General features: G+C 37.8%; 1 protein-coding gene across 13 annotated transcripts in view; it reads left to right on the top strand.

The window, feature by feature from the left end:
- Positions 1-16,533, top strand: part of ANKS1B (ankyrin repeat and sterile alpha motif domain containing 1B) — a 1,096,782-nt gene that overhangs the window by 709,978 nt on the left and 370,271 nt on the right. For all 13 annotated transcript variants that reach the window (XM_043562285.1, XM_043562284.1, XM_043562283.1 and 10 more), the window contains exon 15: positions 828-934. In XM_043562285.1, the coding sequence (XP_043418220.1) occupies positions 828-934 (107 nt within the window). The remainder of the gene's footprint in view (positions 1-827; positions 935-16,533) is intronic.

Here is a 16,533-nt window from a genome sequence, read left to right as displayed (position 1 = left end):
GAAAAGAAGAAAGGAAAGAGAAGAAAAGGAAAGGAAAAAAGAAACCTGTAGTGAGCTCCGCTATAAGCTATAGTTAAAGCTTTACATTTCCTGGTGTCTTTTGAAACGTAAAATTCCACAACAAATAGCCCTGTAACGTATAACCAGTATGAAGATTCAATTGAGATTTAAGCACTTTGGTTTGCTTTTGAATCTTGCTATTTTCTGCATTTGTTTTGACTGCTCTCATCATTCAGGATTGACGCTTGGATGGGTGTGTAGGAGGAAGCAGCAGCAGCAGGCTTACAGCTTGCAGACAAAAAAAAATCTGCCTTATCTGATGGCTATTATTGAAAATGCGAGGTGTAGCCTGGGCTGGGTAATGAAGGGGAGCGAGCGAGGGGGAGCAGGGAGCATGGAGCTGCATACTGATGAGTGTAGGAGTACTTGATAAAAAGAATTCTGGCTGCTGGCCGTGCATTGCTCATTGTGGAGTACTCCAACAATCACATAGAACGCAGACCAGCCTAAGCTGACAGCTTGATATGCCTTCTTCTGCTGCCTGGTTTTGGGGGCTGTATGACGTACTGGTCGGTAGTAAAGATTAATATGTAAGAAATGTGGAGCTAGGATCAAGTCATACTCCACAGCCTGCCTGGCAAACTATGTTTTACTTCTGACTTTGCTCTCTCGCTGAGAACATTAATCTGTCAAGCTGGCGGGCTCCTTTGATAGCAACTTTCCCAGGAGCATGATGTGGCAATGCCACCTCTCAGCCCAGGACTACCGCTATTACCCAGTGGACGGCTACTCCCTGCTTAAACGCTTCCCTCTTCATCCTCTTACAGGACCCAGATGCCCCGTCCAAACAGTGGGACAATGGTTGGAAAGCATTGGGCTACCTCAGTACGAGAACCACCTGATGGCTAATGGATTTGACAATGTACAGTTTATGGTAAGACGCTCTCTGTGTCCATGGAGCTGCCTTTTGTCTGTCTTTGCTTCTTATGTGTCTTACACGGCTCAGAGGCAGCCTGATTTGCACCAAAACCGGTCAATTTATATATGTAACTGCATCAGAAAATTGGATGCCCTTAGGACTGAACTTACTGTGTACATATAGACACTTGCTGAAAAATGAGATCTACGGGCATCCATATACATATGTATTATATGAATGAACCGGTGAGAGTACTATTTATAGGCAGTGAAAGAAGATTAACATTTATATTCTCCCTGTCATTCTTTGTGTGCTTTTTATAAATTTGTAATCTCAGAATACCCAGTTAGATTATAGTACTCTTCGGTCAATTCTAGATTCCTAAAACATATTTTTTTTTCATTTGAGCATCAGCATTTAATGATTAATTTGACAATCTGTTATGTTTACGGTGTGAAGATTATTTTTTTTCTGAAAATTGTTCGATAAGCAGTTTAAATTGTGTGGATGACCTTTAATTTGTTAGCAAACTGCTTCAGATGGTCAATTATGGAGAACATTCACTTACTTACATATGCTGATTGAAGAGCACTGAAGTGTTTTTTATTACTTTAGGTAAAAAACAAACACTTCCATCAATTACCTGTCTATTTAGAAAGAGAGGCTGATGGACCAAATACATTCATATACTTCTAAATACTAGTCTGCATGCAGTCTAAACCCGGTGTGTGCAAACTTCTCACTGTGATGAATATAGGCGAGGAAGGAGGGTGGGGAGATGTGCGGACCCATAATACAGCTTTCTAATCATTCATATATCTCCCCCAGTGCTCATCAGTTTCCCTTGTTAAGCTACGTCACAGTCCTTATTACCTTTCCTTGCTTTTAAGTTCCCATCACATATATTACTGATCCCTAAATTTAGAGACAGCTACATAATATAAGCATATAGCACACAAATGGCTTGAAGAAATAATTAATAGCTATTTCTAAATAAAATGCTGGGGCTGACATCTGAAGCTTATTCATAGGAGAACTGGTAACAGAATATGACAGCTAGTTATGTTTTTTTTTTTTTTAATTTCCATTTGAGATGACTTTTCTCCGAGCTTAACTTGACTATTATAGATTTAAAAATTGGTCAAATTGTTAAACTTCTGCCTCTTTTCCAAAAAAAAGTGTATCCTCCGTGAGCTTTTGTAAAAAGCTACATAAATGTAAGAAGATGTAGGAGCTCGAAGTAATTGTATACATAGAACTCTTTATGAACCTGTTTTTTATAATAAGATATGCAGCTACTGTTATTTTTCTCATGTTAAAGAGAACTGTCACTGATTAGACAGACAAGATATTGTGGGTATTGAAACAGGAAAAAAAGTGAAATGTCTTCAGTTGCTATGACAGTCTTAGGACACTGAGAAGATTTAGGACAGGCTTAGGACACTGAACAGAGAATACTAAGCATTTGGGGAACTATCAAACAGGATGGAGATCTTTTCATGGTTATTTATATTTACTGTACATTTTGATGTCTTTATTCTTTCTCTCTGACTCTACCTGTGATAAGACTTTCTCATTCCCATTCTTCATACTCTTGTCCAAATTTATTCTGATCCCATGAGAAGTTAGGTCTTTGGATTCTGGCTACTTCCAAATATTTTAATTCAGCATAATTTTCCTCTGAATATTAAACACATTTGAGCAAATATAACCCCTTTTTGAAAGCCTAAAACTGAAAGGTTAATTAAACAAGTTTCAAATAAGCATTTGGAGGTCTTAAAACAACGTTCAGGAATGAATTATGTATAAGCATTCCAAAGTGTATCTGGGAGGCAAAAATCCTGGGTATATGTGACAAAACCAAGGTTTGAGCTTCTCCATAGATTATTGTCTTATTTTTTCAATTCTAAGTTTTATATATAATTTTCCAGAAAATTAGAAAACAGTTAATGCAAATAAGTCAAATACTTTCTTCATGAGACAATTAATTAAAAAAATAAAAACTTTGATCATTTAGAGGAGTTAATTATGAAAATTGAGCAAATCATAAAATGGTGTCATCAATTGTTGCTTTATCTGCTGCTATACACTATTTACTACTAGTGTCATAAAAAATCAGTTTCTACATTTACAAAATTTATTGATTGATTTCCATAATCAAACTTATTTAATTATGAATTTAGTTAAGTATACCAATATAATCAGCCCACTTTAAGAAACAGATTTCATTAATGGGGTGAAAAATTTGTTAGACCTGTTTAGTCTGCACTCAGTATCATATTCTAGCTTTTATTTTTCTTGAAGCACATTCTGACCTGCATTTATTCATCCTGTTGCCTAAGCAACAAGCACCACACTCCCATTAACTGTGATGTAGTGCAGGTCTTATTAGCTTTTTAGAACAAGACAGTAGAGACATCAAAAGGGTATAATTAATGTTGCTTGAAACTTCATTGTACATCCGCGCATAGTTATACTTTATTTAGGAAACATTCTCAAGAGTTATTTTTTTATTTAATCAATATTCCATTATTGAATGTTTTCTATATAAGTGACTTCCAAAGTATTTATTGAAAGCTTAAATATTTTTTACCAACTCTGTTCTACATACTCTCACACGTAAATACAATATATGGATGATTTATCCACATGGCTATGATTAACTGTAATAAAGATTTCTTATATCAATTCCTAGACATAGTTAGAAAAAGCAAGACTCCCATTTATTTTTGTATCTCTATCAATTATTGCTTCTCCTTTGGGCCTTAATGCTTATCCATGATTTTATTGATGCATGAATTTTTTTTCAGTGCCTAAAATCAAAATACCAAACTTTTTCTTTATGTACCTGGTCCTGCTTTGCTGACATTTGTGCACATAGTTTTGACTTTCTTGTATCCTTAAATATATAAAATACATTGAAATTGATCCAATTAAATAACTATAAAACTATATCAGGTGACCTAAGACTTTGGGAGAGTCAGATCTATGTTGCACTCAAAAGCCCCTTTAACACAGAATTTTTCATCTGAAGACTTATCCAAGCCCCACTTACCTGCTCATCCCCTCTGAAGTCATACATCATCAGCTCCCCCCTTGTAAGACATATGCTGTTCACTAGCCTCTGGGAATGCTGCCGGGGCCCTAAAATATATGTGTTTCAACATTACTTTTTTTTTAAACCAAGGAGTTTTGATATGAAGTGTTTAATGTACAAAATGTATATGCTTATTTACTTCCTTATTGTGCAAGTTTCTATCATCCTCTCCTTTTTCCAAGTCTGATGACTGCTTGCTAAATTTTAAGACTCAAACTATCTATTCTTATCTTGATGACTGCTCATTTGTACTCTCCTCCCCCCATCCTCTACAGCTATTTCCTCTCCTTTCCCTCTTTCTTTTATCCTCAAAGGTCCAACTCAATCCCTGCCTTGTTTATGTAGCTTTCCTTAATGATGCTAGTCCTTTGGAGCCTCTCATTTCTCTGAACTCATGTAGTGGTTGTATTCAGTATGAAAAATTACATTTGGCATGCCATTATTCACTCTCTAGAATTATAAGTTTTCACTTGTATATATCTTGTCTCTCCCACTAGACTAGAAACTCTTCAAGTCCATGTTCTGTGTGTTCCATTGCCTTGCCTTTATCACAAGTCCTACCATAATGCTGTGTATATAGACATCATCCCATGACAACTAGATACACAGCAGACTGTTGTAGATGGATCACCAGCCTCTTGTTTAAACTGGAAGCCTTGTTTTACCAATGGAACATGAAGTTTTAGCCCCCTTCATTCATTCATTCATTCATGCAACAAACTCTTAAACATCTTGTATGTGCTAGGAACAGTGTTAATTCCTGGGAATGTAACCATGAACAATACATGCTTCTTGACCTCTATTAGGTTACAATATTGCTCTCAGACCTACATATCATTTGCATGCACGTTAGACACTCATTCCGTCATGTGCTCACACATACACATACACTCTATCACAGGGATCTTGCCCTCATTCTTTTATATAATCACCATCCTTCAGCACATTACTTACTAACAATTGCTTTTCCAGCAATAAATTACAGTAGGCAATGGAAGAAATAAAATTTCTCATAGCAGGGGGTAAAGAAAGATAAAGATACTGATAACAACAAAACACTGACAGTGTTATGGTAGATTTATGGTCCAAAAACTGAATCAAGAAGTTTATATTATTGGAGGAGGACTGACTCATATCCTCACCAGGATAACTAGCTAGTAGTTATATTTGTAAACTCTAATCAAAAAAAGGGAAAAAATGAAATTATGCCAACTCATTTTTTTAACACTTCCTATGTTTCTAGCAGTTGCCATCTAGGTTGGCTTAGGATGCTTTGACCATTATTAAAATGTCCAAAATGCAGCCTTTACAGAGTAAAAAATAAAAATAATTCCAGAAGCCCTATGTGGTCTGGCATTTTTGTACACTTGGGTGAGTAGCATTCATAAAGGACTTCCTGAAGGTCAGCATGAGTAGTGCCTATTAGAAACTGAAGTAAAGCCACAGAGCTCTTGGAAGTCATCCATTTGGACAAAAGATTTAAGAAAGAGTCATCTTATAAGTATGTAGTTGAAATTTCCTTCTCCATTTTGTGGTGCATTTTATATGCTAATGCGCTTACTTCTCTTTTCCTCTTTTACATAACTTTTCTGTAGTAAGAGCACCATTTGCAGTTGACCTGACAAAATGACCTTTCATGTGTCTTAGCAGCATTATGATCCAAGAAAGAAGTTAAACTTGTGAAGCAGAAAAATAAATTGTCCCTAAAGGCCAAGACTAATAACCCCCAGGATGATTTCTTGTTTCAAATATTTCTTAAGAATATTTTATAAAGTTACTGATATTTCAAGGTCCAAGAGAAAAATACCTGCCACACTCTCCACTTCATCCTGTTTCTGCAACAGTCTAGGCTCTGAAGTGGGTGGTTTTATGGTGAATGTGCAGCTATAATTTTACAAACTCAGTCCAGTAGTTACACATCCACTTCTGCAAAATAAAAAAAAAATTATTCTTTTTTCAACTACAGGCATTTAAAGTCTGTTGGCATCCAAAAGTCAAAGCCAGGAGGGAGTCATTCTTTATCTGGACAACAGCTTAATTACAAATGTAATAGGCAACAGCCTCGCAGTGGTGTGAGAGAGAACTCAAGTAAGACTTCTCATTTCCACTGCCTTGCTTCTCTATGATTCGGTTTACTCATCTGTAAAATCAACCTAATGAGGGATCTAGGAGAAATGTTCTTTGGACTTGTTATTTAATATTTTGAACCATTTAAAGTTTCAGGGTACAATATTGGTGCTGGCAGAGCTGTTAATTGTTTCTGTAGATCTCATTAGCCATGGAAGGACACTGATTGCTTGTGCAGTGGAAAGTCAGAAATGAAGGCATGTTCAGGGATGACCATCTTAGAAGAATGGCTTTCAGAAAAAACATTAGCTGAAATTCTAATCTGGTGATAGTGAGGAGGCCTTTTCTTCCACCTAGATGTTATTGCAGTTACCTTTTTAAGCATTAAAATAAGCTGCCCCATTTTCTAATAATGCAGTACTACGACTCCCATTACTAACTCCTGCTCACATGAATTGGCCTTTAATTTAGTCATGTAGCATATTTGCATAATTTCATCTCCAGTATTGCTTCAAATGACCAGATATTTGGGATGAAGAATTTACTTCATGAATCAGAAAACTTATTCAAACTGCTGAATTACAGACTAATTTTAAGAAATCCAGCCACAATTATATTTTTCGCTTCTTTAAAAAGACAGTTCTCTCAAACATGTGTTCACAGGCAATGACCTCCATTTTCTCACTCCCATCACCTCCTTAACCCCTATAATCCTGCCTGCTTCCCAGATCTTCTGCTAAAATTGTTCTCTTTGAAGTCAGCTGTGACCTGCTTCTTGCCAAATCCCAGCCCCCTTTCTTCTCACTTCATTTCTCTTGCCCTCGTTACAATGTCTTATTTTCAGCACCCACTCTTTATTGACATTTACTCCCTTATTGATATTTGCTAGGGTTCTGTGACATTACACTGCCCTTTCCAATCATTCCTGTTCCTAATCCTCCTCCCACCTCCAAATGTGCACGGTGCTCTACCTGTCCATCCATTAGAGAGATCATTAGTTCTCATGGATCCATAGCTGTCCCTACTCTGCCTCTTTCTACCTGACTTCCAATACTGTCCAGCTACTCAATAAACATTTCCATATACGTGTATGCATGCAAAGCATTTAGCACAGACTTGGCATAGAACAAATGCCCAACAAATGTTAAGTATTACTGCAGCCAGAGTGCTCTTTCTAAAGCACACGTTTGCTTTAGCACTACTCTGCTTAAAATAATTCAGTGATTCTCAGTTACTTACGGGAGATTATGTTTCCAAAATCCTTAATATGGCTTTCATATTCAGGATCCTTTATGGCCCCAATTTAATTTTCAGCCTCTTCTGTTACCATTTTCTCTCTACAGTTCTAGGGAACCATGTATTTATTTTTCACTGCCTGGCCTTTGCACCTGCTGCTCTCTGCCAAGAATGACCTTCCTTCCCCTCTTAACTCCTTTTTACCCTTTAGTTCTCAGCCTGGTTGTCACTTCTTTTAGCTGTCACTTCTTCCCTGACCCTCCAAGCATGGGTCAAGAATGCTTCTTCTGTAGTTCCCTTTCTTACAACTTTTTTTACTGTGCCACATTAGCTATTTACATGTCCATCTACCTACACACACAAATAATAGAACAGGGGTCAGCAAACTTGTTTTGTCAAAGGCCAGATAGTAAATATATTTAGGCTTTGATAATCATATGGTCTCTGTTGCAACTATTCACCTCTGCTGTTTTAGTATGAAAAGAGCCATAGACAATATATGAATGATGGATGTGGCTATGTTCCAATAAAGCTTTATTTACAAAAATGCAGATTTGGTCAAAGAGCCATAGTTTGCTGCTTGATTAATGTACTCAATTATTTTTAACTCCTTGAGAATTAGAAATATGTTTTGATCCTCTATATCTCCAGAGACAACCCATGGCTTACACATGTAGGCACAGTAAATGTTTGCTGAAAGGAGGAAGAGAAAAGCAAACAAAGATGAATAAAAGAAAGAGAGAAGGAAAAAGGGAGTAAGGGAATCTGGCAAGTGACTACAGCAAGGTTCCTGAAGGCCTGTTTGGTTTAAAGAGAACCCAGTCAATAGCTGAGGATATTCAGAGCAAAAGCCAGCCTTCAGGAGTCTCATAAGAGCTAGAGAGGGTGTTTTTGCTCTAACCAATCAGATGGGAGTATATTTTCAGCAAGGGAAATGCACAGGCATAGGAACTAGAAAAACACAGCTGCAAAGGGAGCCTGTAGTTCACACTCTTTGAAATTCCTTTATCTTCCTTCTTCACCTAATTGTGCAGCATTGTTCATGATTCAGCTTGAACATCACTTCCTCCAGGAAGTATTTCCTTATACCATCCAGTCATCTGGCTGTCATAATCACTCTGTCCCTGTGCACCCCAGCACCCTGCTCTTAGCCCTATGCTAATCTGTATTATATTGTGCTGTAATTATGTTATATGTTCAGATGTCTACCTCCCACCCTAAAACATGAGTTCCTTTAGAGGCAGAGACCAGGTCTTATTTATCTCTGTATTCCTAAAGCCTAGTAGAGTACCTGGCATATAGTGGCTTCTGATAAACATTGATTGGATGGAATTTTAAAGTTCTGTTTGGTTTCATATAAATTATCCCCTGTAATTCTCACGGAATCCTTGTCAGTAAGTATTAGTATCTCCATAGTTATAAATGAAGAGAATTATTTTAATATTATTATTATTATATTCATAAATGAAACTCAACAAGGTTAAAAAAAAATTGCCCAGTACCACCTGGATTTCAAAAACAAACCTTTTTATTCTAAAAGTCCCTGCTCAATTCACTAAGACCACATTTATTTCATCATTCTTCCTATCACTCATTCAGTGACTGTTAAGAGAGCCCCTGTTAAATTGTAGACATGGAACAGGACACCAGCCCTGCCCTTGAAGCACTCCCAGTTTGTTGTACTTCTGGTCCTTTGAGGTACTTCTTTATCTTACTTCTTAATTTTCTACCTCATCCCCACTACTTCTCAAGAGGGCCTCTGCTTTAATCAGACTAGAACACTCACTGACAAATATATACCTTTACTTTCTTCATAATTTCCCTTCTACCTAACATAGCTTATCTCCTCCAAATTGCCTATTCAAGAAAAACCCATTCCTCAAGGCCCTGCCCCCCACCCCACCCCCTCTGTGGAGACTTCTTCTACTGATTTGGATCCTGCCCACCTCTGCAGCTTCATCTTTTACCCCTCTTAAGCTCTGGCTGTGTTGAATTATTACAATTCTACAACCGAGCCATACCTAATCACACATCCAAGTCTTTGCACACAGCATCTTATACACACTGTTCTCTACTCAGTTCCCTTCCTGCACTCATTCTTAGCCTGGTAACCCTTACTTCAAAAGCCCAGATCAGAGGTTCCTTCTTGGGAGCCTTTTACAAATTCTGTTGTGGTATTGCTCAACTACCCTTCACTGGCTTCCCATGGCACCCTATACACATCCGTGAATGAAGCAGGCTTATCACACAGGCGGAATTATCTGCTTCTTTACCTCTTTCCCCTGAAAGAAAGAACAATGTTTTGGTCAGTATTATTTTCCTAGTACATAATAGGTCCTTGTATAGTTTGCTATAGCTGCCTTAACCAACTGCCACAAACTGTGTGCTGTAGACAACAGTAATTTATTGTCACAGTTCTGGAGGCCAGAAGTCCAAGGTCAAGGTGTTGGCAAGACTGGTTCCTCTGAGGGATATGAGAGGAGGCTCTGTTCTAGGCCTTCACTTGCCAGTAGTCTTCTCCCTGTGTTTTCAAATCACAAATGTGTGTGTGTGTGTGTGTGTGTGTGTGTCCAAATTTCCTCTTCTTATAAGGGCACCAGTCATATTGGATTAGGTTCCACACTAATGGCCTCATTTTTAACTTGATTACCTCAGTAAAGACCTTATCTCCAAATAAAGTCACATTCTGAGGGACTGGGGGTTAGGACTTCAACATATGAATTTATGAGGAACACAATTAAGCCCATAAAAGTTCTTAATAAATATGTGTACATGCATATCCTTTATATCCTTCATGTTGCCAAGCACAGTCCATAATGGTCACACAATAAGTACTTGATTAATTGAATTAATCTTAATGTACTTGAGGTTTACATGAGATTTAAAATGTTCAAAGAATCTGATGTTATTCTTTCATCAATGATAAATGCAATCTTCCTGATAACTTATAGTTTTGCACGCATGGGTAATCATGTACAAGGTCACACTGCTAGTCAGCATGAGAAGCAGCAGGGCCACAGCTGAGAACTTCCTACCTCTCTAGCCCTGCACTCTTTCTATTATACTTTGCAGCTCTGCTGGCCCCTAAATAAATTGCATTTATAGGAAATATTCATTTGTTCGCCATCTTTATGATGACTATTGATAACTATTTGGTAGAAAAGCCTAAGGGAATAGATGATTAGATAAGTCATGTTTTATAGGAAGAAAAGAAAATATAACCAATTTAATAAAATAACTACTATTTTATCACAAAATTTTTATATATATTTTTACTACATTCTATTTACCTCTCCCACAAATGTTATGAAGTATGTAGTATTATTCCAGTTTACCAATTACAAAACTTAAAGAGAGCCCAAATATCTGGCCCAAAGCACTCAAGATTCAAACCCTGGTCACAGTCCAAAGGGGAAAAAAAATCAAGATTTGCTGGGGAAACATAATGTAGGTGAGCTAAGAAAGGTATGGGTTCCCAACAAACAAAAATAACATAAGCATCCCTTGTTCTTGGAGGGATTATTCAGAGTACCAAGAAGAAAGGTGAGAGAGAAGAAAAACCTTGCCTCATGTAGAGATGAGGAAGTCCAGACTAAGGAATCTCCCACCCTAAATAGGGTTATAAAAATCATGCACTGCCAGGTCAAGTCTGTCCTGAGACTATGAGACTACCTAAGTGGGAGTCATTCCATGCATACATAAGACACCACAGCAAACAGGAGTAGTGTTCATGGAAGCCATGATTTACCTTTCAGAATAATCTTTTCTAAAGTGTAATGAGTTGTCATTATGAATTGCTGCATATTTTTATCCACCAGAAAACTCAAGCTAAAGAACACAGAAATAACCTTCCAGGTCATTGCCTGGACATGTTACTGACTTCATCCCAGACTTCCTCATCTGGTCTGTACGTACCATTCACATCATAGACATTGGAAACTATCCAGTCACTTAACAGCATATGATCTAAAAGAGTTTTGAGAAACAAGAGTCCTTATAACTCTACTTAGAAGTTATGGAGGCATATTAGGAGAAGAGAAAAATACGATGAATAATTAATAAAGGCCTCTGAATATCAGGTCATTGATTTCTGCCCCTTGAGTCCACAGAATTAAATTTCAGATTGTTAAACTTTTACCTTCTGTCAGACTGAGTAAAGATGATTAGGATTCATATCCAAAGCATTGTGGAACATCTTGGGTTTATAAGCCAATATCTGTTTAGATGGCTGGCAAGAAGAATTAGGTTTGTCCTTCCAGAATTTTGAAGGATATCTGAGAATAACAGGCCTAGAATCTAAAGTATCTCAAGTTTATTTGACAGGAGTTATATTATACATTCTTTTATCAGAAAGGAGTAATCCTATAGAGAAGGAGTTGAGCATTTAGTATTCATCAGGCCTATAACTATGTAACCCATCCTGTTATCTGCTAGCTCAGAACAAGTGAACAGAAAATACAGGCTGGCCAATATCTACTCCAGATATCCCCTACTCCTTAAAAAAAAAAAAGCAAGCAGAAGATCATTCATATCAATTCAATCATTTAAGAACTGCTGGATAAATAACAATGAGGTTCTTTTGATGGCTAATGGAATGGAGGGTATGTTATACAGTAAAAAAAATGTAATCCAATTACTTCCTGGTAATTAATTATGAGGTAGTGGAAATGAGGATACCATATTAAGTTCCTGTTGCACTTCATAGTCTTTAAAACTCTTGTACATATATTATCTCAATTAATCTGGGAGACAATATAAATAAATTCTATTTTTAGTTCTAGCATAAATGGTATAACATTAGGCAAGCCTTCTTCTCTGCAATCTCTGAACAAACTCAGATATAACCTAATTTTTTTTCAAAACCCTCCCTCAATCCTATATCTGTTCTGGATGCTACCTGATTTCTCTTCTCTTCACAACCAAGCTTCTCCAAAGAAATGTCTAAATTGCTGGCTTGCACTTCAACTCAATACAATCAAGCCTTGATACAATTAGCCTCTGTCAACATCCTGAAATTATTTATATATGGTGACTAATGAGCTTTTAATTCCCCAAGTACAATATATTCTTGCCAATCCTTATTTACTTCATCTTTCTATGGTCTTTGTTTCTGTTGACCACTTGCTTCCTCCTTGGCTTCTGTATCCTCAGCATCTCCTGCCCTGATAGTCACCCCTTCTCTGGCTCCTTTGTAGAACTCTCTGCCTCTACCTCCCTAGGGTTTAGCCCTTTTTCTCTTCTCTCACACTCCACACATTCACCTTAGATTACCTCACTTATACTCAACAAAGGCAAAAATTTTCTACTTCTATTTTGTCTGACACCTCTAACTCAAAGTGTCTAAAAGTGGAAAGATCTTTCCCCCAAAACTTGTTCCATGAGAAAGTGATCAATTGAACAGAATTATGATGAAGGATCAAGTGAAGTGAGACTAGAGAAAGAGCCACCAATCTGGCCACTCAGAGGCCACTAGAAAACTTAACAAGAGCACATGCAGTGGAGTAAGGGGTACAGAAGCCATATTACATTGGGTGTAAGATGTAGTAGAATGGACAACTATTGAAGGAAGTTTTGCTGAGAATGGGAGCACAAAAATTAGCAAGTAAGTGATTTGGAGGACAAAGGAAGATGGTTTTAAACTGGGGAGATTGGAGTCATGTTTTGCAACTAAAAGGAATGATCAGATAGAAAGGGAGATATTGTTGAGGGGTGCCTGGGTGGCTCAGTCAGTTGAGCATCCGACTCTTGGTTTTGGTTCAGGTCATGATCTCATGGTTTATGAGTTCAAGCCCCGCATCGGGCTCTGCACGGACAGTGCAGAGCCTTCCTGGGATTTTTCTCTCCCTCTCTCTCTCTCTCTCTCTCTGCCCCTCCCTGGCTTGCTCTCTCTCTCAAAAAATAAATAAATAAGCAAAAATTTTTTTAAAAAGAAAGGGAGATATTAATATTGGTGAAGAAAGAAGGATTGAATGAATGAATGAAGGTGAGAGGGGTTGGAATCCAGAGATAAGTAGAGGAATTGTCTTTGATGGGGATGTTCCTATTGTAAAGGAAGGAAGACAGAAGATAGGAACTATAATGATTTTTATAGAGATGAAAATATGGATATATATTTCCTCTAGTGGTTTCTATTTTCTAGCGAATTATGATACAAGGATGTGGATGATTTGAAGATGGAGGAGATATAAAGAGTCACTTCAGAAAATGGGGAAGGGAATTTACTAGGAAAATGAAGTAGAACTATAGGGCTATGTCAAGGGCTTATTTGAGATTTTTCATTATGCTAGTAGGAATTAGAAAGAAGACTACACTTTAAGGTACAGGATGCCTTTCGAAGTCTGGCTGTTTCTCCTACTTGGTGTGAGATCATGGGCTGGTCCCTTAACCTCCATGAGCATCAGTTTCCCAAGTGCAAATAGAAGATAGTACTACCTGGTTCTCAAGGTTGTGGTGAGAATCAGATTAAGGCTAGCTCTGTGCTTTCCGGTAAGCAGTGAATCATGATGGTGACAAGAGTCTTGTTCCATTTAGCTGTTAAGCCACTTTGGAATTACTGACAGCACAATGATACACAGAAATTGCCATAAGGCTTCATTTCTCTTGCTTTCATAATACACTGGATATAAGGAAAACTTTTACATGAATTATGCTAGGAACACCAAAATACTTATAACCCACCTATCTCATGACCTAATATTAACAGGTATTGGAAAGCTATGCCACCTTAATTCACTCTTATTCACCACAGACCTTGATTAATCTAGACTATACATACACTCAAAGAATTGAACCCTTCAGGTTTAGTGGGCATGCAGCAGTGCATGCTGTTGACAGAGTACTATGGGACTTGCAAGGAACCACATTGCATTTAGCGCTTTCCCTAAGAAGCATACTCAAGGACACTCACCTGCTCACAGCAATAAAATGTTCCCTTAATTATGGTTGATCAAATTGTGATAATTTTTAGGAGTATGTTTAAATATTCAAGAGTCTAGTAGCTTTGTCCTCAAGTGTACCTAGCCTAAATTTGCATCCGGACTATAAAGTATATTAACAAATATTATGAAGTGTATTAACAAACAAAGAATATGAAGACTAAAGCATTTTGAAATATAAATCCATGGTTTTGTAATGTTTATTTTTGAGAGAGAGAGAGAGAGAGAGAGAGAGAGAGAGAGAGAATGAGTGGGGGAGGGGCAGAGAGTAAGGGAGTCACAGAATCAGAAGCAGGCTCAAGGCTCTGAGCTGTCAGCACAGACCCTGTCACTGGGATCGAACCCACAAGCCATGAAATCATGACCTGAGCCAAAGTCAGACACTTAACCGACTAAGCCACCCAGGTACCCCTAAATCCATGTGTTTTAAACCTGAATGTTTTATCCTTTAACATGTGTTGACAATCTAAAGTAGAAGGTAAGCATTTATAAGGGGGTTCCCAGGAAAATCTTTTTGAATGGATTTCCTGGGAGATTTATCCATTCATTCGTAAGGAAATACCTATTGTGTACCTACTATACTCATCAAACTGTGCCAATTGTGGCAGAGACTACAGAGAGGCATAATACAGGCTCCTGTTAAAGATCCTGTGGTCTACTCAGGGAGCTAAATAGCTGTACACATTCAAATAGCAATAAAGGACAACAGTGTGTTTTCACAGCATAGAACATAACTATGGGAGAAATAAATGTTACAATCTATGAATTTCTATGAGTCCTGAAAAGGAGGAGAGGTCTATGAGCCAGAGTAGTCAGAGAAGCCTCTCTGAAGGAAGTGAGCTTGGACAGGATTTGTGTAAACAGAGAAGAATGGGACCAGTGATATAAGATTAAATAAAATCATGAACAAAGGTGGTAGGATTACAAAATGCATGTAGGGTTTGAACAAAAGAAATGACTGGTCTGGTACAACCCTAGGGATCATGTAATGCCTCTGTGAAGGAAAGAGTTACCTACCTGTGACATCATGGTTCAGATGCTACTCAGGCTCCATATGGAAAGACAGCTTAATGATCCATCCTATCTGTGCCCAGATAGGCTCACCCAGATGGCAGCACACACGTGCACATCACACATACAGACAGCAAAGGGGGATGAGCGTAGAAACATCTGTCTGGCTGATTGACCTTCTATTTCCAGGTAATCCTGAAGAAAACAAAGTTACTTGAGTAGCATTAACTGTTTCTCCCAACAAGCCCATCTTCTGAGGACTAGTATACTATTTCAAAGCCAACAGCAAACCTGTGTTCAATAGTCTCATGTCACCTGAAATACCCTCTTATCCTCCATAACTAACTTTATTCACCTGTTAGATCCTTTGCTTCTTCAAAGGTATTCTCTTCTTTACATTATCGATATTTAAAGAAATCATCCTCACTTTTACTATGGAACCATGACCACTGCCAAGACACCTACCAACCTCCTCATCTCTAAAATTCAGCTTGTTTGAAATGTTCCAATAATTCAAATGAAGAAGGATTTGCTTAGCCACCACTTTCACATGCCGGACATTATGTTGGAGCTCCTAAACACAAAGATTGATCATAATAATGATGATAATAATGATGATAATAATTATAAAAGCTTATATGCTTATATTCTAGGCACTGTTCTAAGTATTTTACATATATTAACTATTTTAATTCTTTTGGAATGAATAATGCACCAGTCTCTCCTCTCCTGAAGCTTACAATCTACTAGAGAAACAAACCTGAAAATAGATTACTTCAGCACAATAATGGATTATAGCTATAATTCAGAGTAGAGTGGAAGCATGAAAACAAGTGGCTCAGGCAGGGCTCCACAGAAGAGTTCAGATTTACACTAATTCTTGATGGATTGGGAAAATTCGCAGCCTGACAAAGGCTGAGTGATAGAGCAGCCTTTCAGGCAAGTAAACAGCATGTAATTAGCATGGAGGCACAGAAGGGGACATCCAGTAGTTTAGGTCCAGCTGGAAGGCAGGGGGCAAAAACAAAAAGAGGTAATACATAAAATCAGAGAGGTCAACATGGGCCAGATCAGGGAGAATCCATTTTTATTCCAACCCAACTTGGATCTCCAGGGCCCTGTGTGTGTAACTGAGAATATGTTTATTTATTTCTGTCCATTGATATGTGTGAATCTCTGTTTTTCTTCCTTGCTCCTCACCCTTGGCTCCTTTTAGTTTGCTGTGCCTTGGAGTAAGATCATTGCAGGGTCTTCTCTTTCCTTGTCAC

Source organism: Prionailurus bengalensis, chromosome B4 (genome assembly GCF_016509475.1).
Source record: "Prionailurus bengalensis isolate Pbe53 chromosome B4, Fcat_Pben_1.1_paternal_pri, whole genome shotgun sequence".
Classification (NCBI taxonomy): Eukaryota; Metazoa; Chordata; class Mammalia; order Carnivora; family Felidae; genus Prionailurus; species Prionailurus bengalensis.
This window is presented reverse-complemented; position numbering and strand designations above follow the sequence as displayed.